The 2,614-nt window shown below is 40.8% G+C and overlaps 1 protein-coding gene across 1 annotated transcript; it reads right to left on the bottom strand.

Annotated features, from left to right (window-relative positions):
• Positions 1–217: 217 nt before the first annotated feature.
• On the bottom strand, positions 218–2,141 carry nkx2.9 (NK2 transcription factor related, locus 9 (Drosophila)). The gene is made up of 2 exons (XM_024135072.1): positions 1,613–2,141; positions 218–1,259 (listed from the first exon to the last, which is right to left on the bottom strand). Exons 1-2 carry the CDS (start codon positions 1,761–1,763, stop codon positions 724–726), a joined length of 687 nt encoding a protein of 228 aa, XP_023990840.1. The 5' UTR covers positions 1,764–2,141; the 3' UTR covers positions 218–723.
• Positions 2,142–2,614: the final 473 nt, after the last annotated feature.

The raw sequence follows: 2,614 nt of genomic DNA, 5'->3' as shown, positions 1-2,614 counted from the left end.
AGGTTCCTCTAAGCTAAGCCCTTCTCTTCTTTCTAATATAAATAGAAATTACAAGCACTGGTAGGATGATGCAATGTCATAGACTCTTAGCTATAGTCCTAAATAGTGTCAGAAGTTGTTGGATAGAATGGCGTATCCCTCAGTACTCAATAGCCTAGCTTTGTTGGAATACATGTAGGCCTAGATGCATGAGGACATCTGAAGAATTGACAATATGTGCAAACATGTACAAGATTTATTCGTAATTCTATAAAAACACAAAACATTTAGGCCTACCAATCAATAAAACGATAAAAGTGAAAAACACAATTTTCAAAGCAATTATATCCTACCTCCCTCGTACTTTTGACAAGTATCTTGGTGTAGATTAAAAATTCATAAAAATGACAGAAATGTTAAATTGCTGATAAAATAAGCCTACGCAAAGTAAACACAACAATGATCCAATTGGATAAACAAAACTTAATCTAGGAGTATAATGTCAATAGGCCTACCACCAGATTACAATAAACTAATGACGACTTTAATCATTCGAAAATATCACTCAATAGGCTACATTTAATAAAATACCAAAAAATAAAATATGTGCAAAATAGCCTACTTCTCATATAACATTATCAGTGAGAGTTTAACACTTAAGTACCTCGAAAAATAAGGGAATTCAGAAAACACATTTGGTTTTAAGTGTTCCTCTATGCATTGTCCTCTTGTTGATGTTTTCAGTCACTTAAAAGAACTGAATTGAGCTGAGTCATTCAGAAAGTCTCTCCAAGCAAAGGTGTGTCTAGATGCTGCCGGGCTGGCAAAATGCTGGTATGGGGAAGGTAGACCGAACGGTGACGGAAGCTGGAAAGACTGGTACCCCAAACTGAAGGGTGTACCCGGGGACGTGGTCGGTCTAAGACAGCCTCCTTTCTCCGTGTTAATGAAACAGGTCTGATAAGGCTTGCCATCCCGAACTAGGATGGGTACCACTACTCTTCGCAACATTGGCGATTGGTTTATGTCTTGTGGCGCTCCCTCTACTCGCGACCTCTTCATTTTGTACCTGTGGTTCTGGAACCAGATCTTGATCTGCGTCGGCGTCAGGCTGAGGAGATGGGCGAGCTGCTCCCGCTCTGGTGCTGACAGATAGCGCTGCTGACGGAAGCGTCTCTCAAGCTCGAAGGTCTGGGCCTTTGAGAAGAGCACGCGGCGCTTCTTCTTCTTCTCGGCCTCGGACTTGTTTGGGGAGATCTCCAGACTACCCTCGTCTGAAGCTGAGGAATTAAAAATGGTGTTATTACACTGATCAATTAACCATATAAACAACTCACGAGATACAATATCAACAGAAATACATAGCTACAGAGATTTATTTCCCGCCAATTTGAATTAGGCTACACATCTCCTTATAAAGTGCATATCCAATTATGACATAATGCTTAGTTAATTGGACGGATACCTTACTGGATCTCATAAAACAGACATGTTGGAAATCGCTGTGGGTAATATTAAATTGTGTCAATTTAAGCAGGACCCATATAATCCAGTTAGGCCTATGTGTTTATATGGATTTGAAGTGGTTTGGCCTATCTGTTTCTATGCTCAGGTTTCAATCAGGGGGACTTACAGAGACAAGGGCTCCGGTCGCTGTCCATCCAGGAGGAGTAAGGGGAGCTGTAGCAGGAGTTACCGGGGGAAGGCTGCGCTGTCTTGGCGTCATGCTCAGGCAAATCCAGGATGCTCCTCACGGAAAAACTGAACTTTGCAGCAACAGCCATTCTGTCCGGAAAAAAACCCAGAATCCTTGTGCGTAATAACTATCCAAAGGAGAGGATACAGATGATATGAGTAAAAATATCTATCCACTCGAGGAACGGCGAAGCGCGCTGTCAGAGTCGACCTAGAACACCCTGTGTGTGTGGACATGAGGCAGTGTTTGTATAAACAGTACTTCACGCCGCTTATATATGCTCCTCGAGGACGCCAAGTACCTGAATGATTCGAGTGCCTTTATCCAATGATGGTAGGTGTGAACCCGCAGAAGAATATCCCCGTTGCCTCAACAATGGCCGAAGGAAACACTCGTCATCATTACAGATTCGTCCCGTATCGTTAAAAGTGGTGACCAGATAATGGTGATTGTTGCAGCTGAATCACGTCTTGGGTGGCAAGTGACAACAGAACCACCCTCCCCCGAAATAACATGTCCAATATTTGCATACAAAGTGAGCAATTAGTGTGAGATGCCCCGGAGTTGGTTTAACTAATATATTTAGGGCTGTGCACCCTATCCATTACAGGTATTTTGAAATTACATAGAAGAATAATGTTGTATGTCATGTCCCTGAAATAAAAACACATAACAATATCAAATAACACAAAATTAACACACCAATAACACCTATTTTTGTAAAAAAAAATAAAAAATGTTATTTTTCTATCATTTATCATTTCCATTTAGGCTATAAATCTCATTTTAATTTCCCAAGAAAATGTATATTTTTCCCGTATAGGCTTCACAAAGAGTGACACTCTTGCAAAATGACCATGATCATGTGAACCAAAATGGAGAGAAGTCAACGACCAATTTCTAATGAGTAGAAAGAATGGTGTTAAGGCAATTTCTCTT

The sequence above is a fragment of the Salvelinus sp. IW2-2015 genome, unplaced genomic scaffold (genome assembly GCF_002910315.2).
Source record: "Salvelinus sp. IW2-2015 unplaced genomic scaffold, ASM291031v2 Un_scaffold37, whole genome shotgun sequence".
Lineage (NCBI taxonomy): Eukaryota > Metazoa > Chordata > Actinopteri > Salmoniformes > Salmonidae > Salvelinus > Salvelinus sp. IW2-2015.
Note: the sequence above shows the minus strand (reverse complement) of the source record. Positions and strands in the feature narration are given on the sequence as shown.

Excerpts from the sequence above, each read along its gene's own strand:
- nkx2.9 (XM_024135072.1), bottom strand. The coding sequence starts at position 1,763 with ATGGCTGTTGCTGCAAAGTTCAGTTTTTCCGTGAGGAGCATCCTGGAT. Across the intron at positions 1,260-1,612 it reads CGACCGGAGCCCTTGTCTCT|CTTCAGACGAGGGTAGTCTG; the intron begins GTAAGTCCCCCT and ends TTAATTCCTCAG.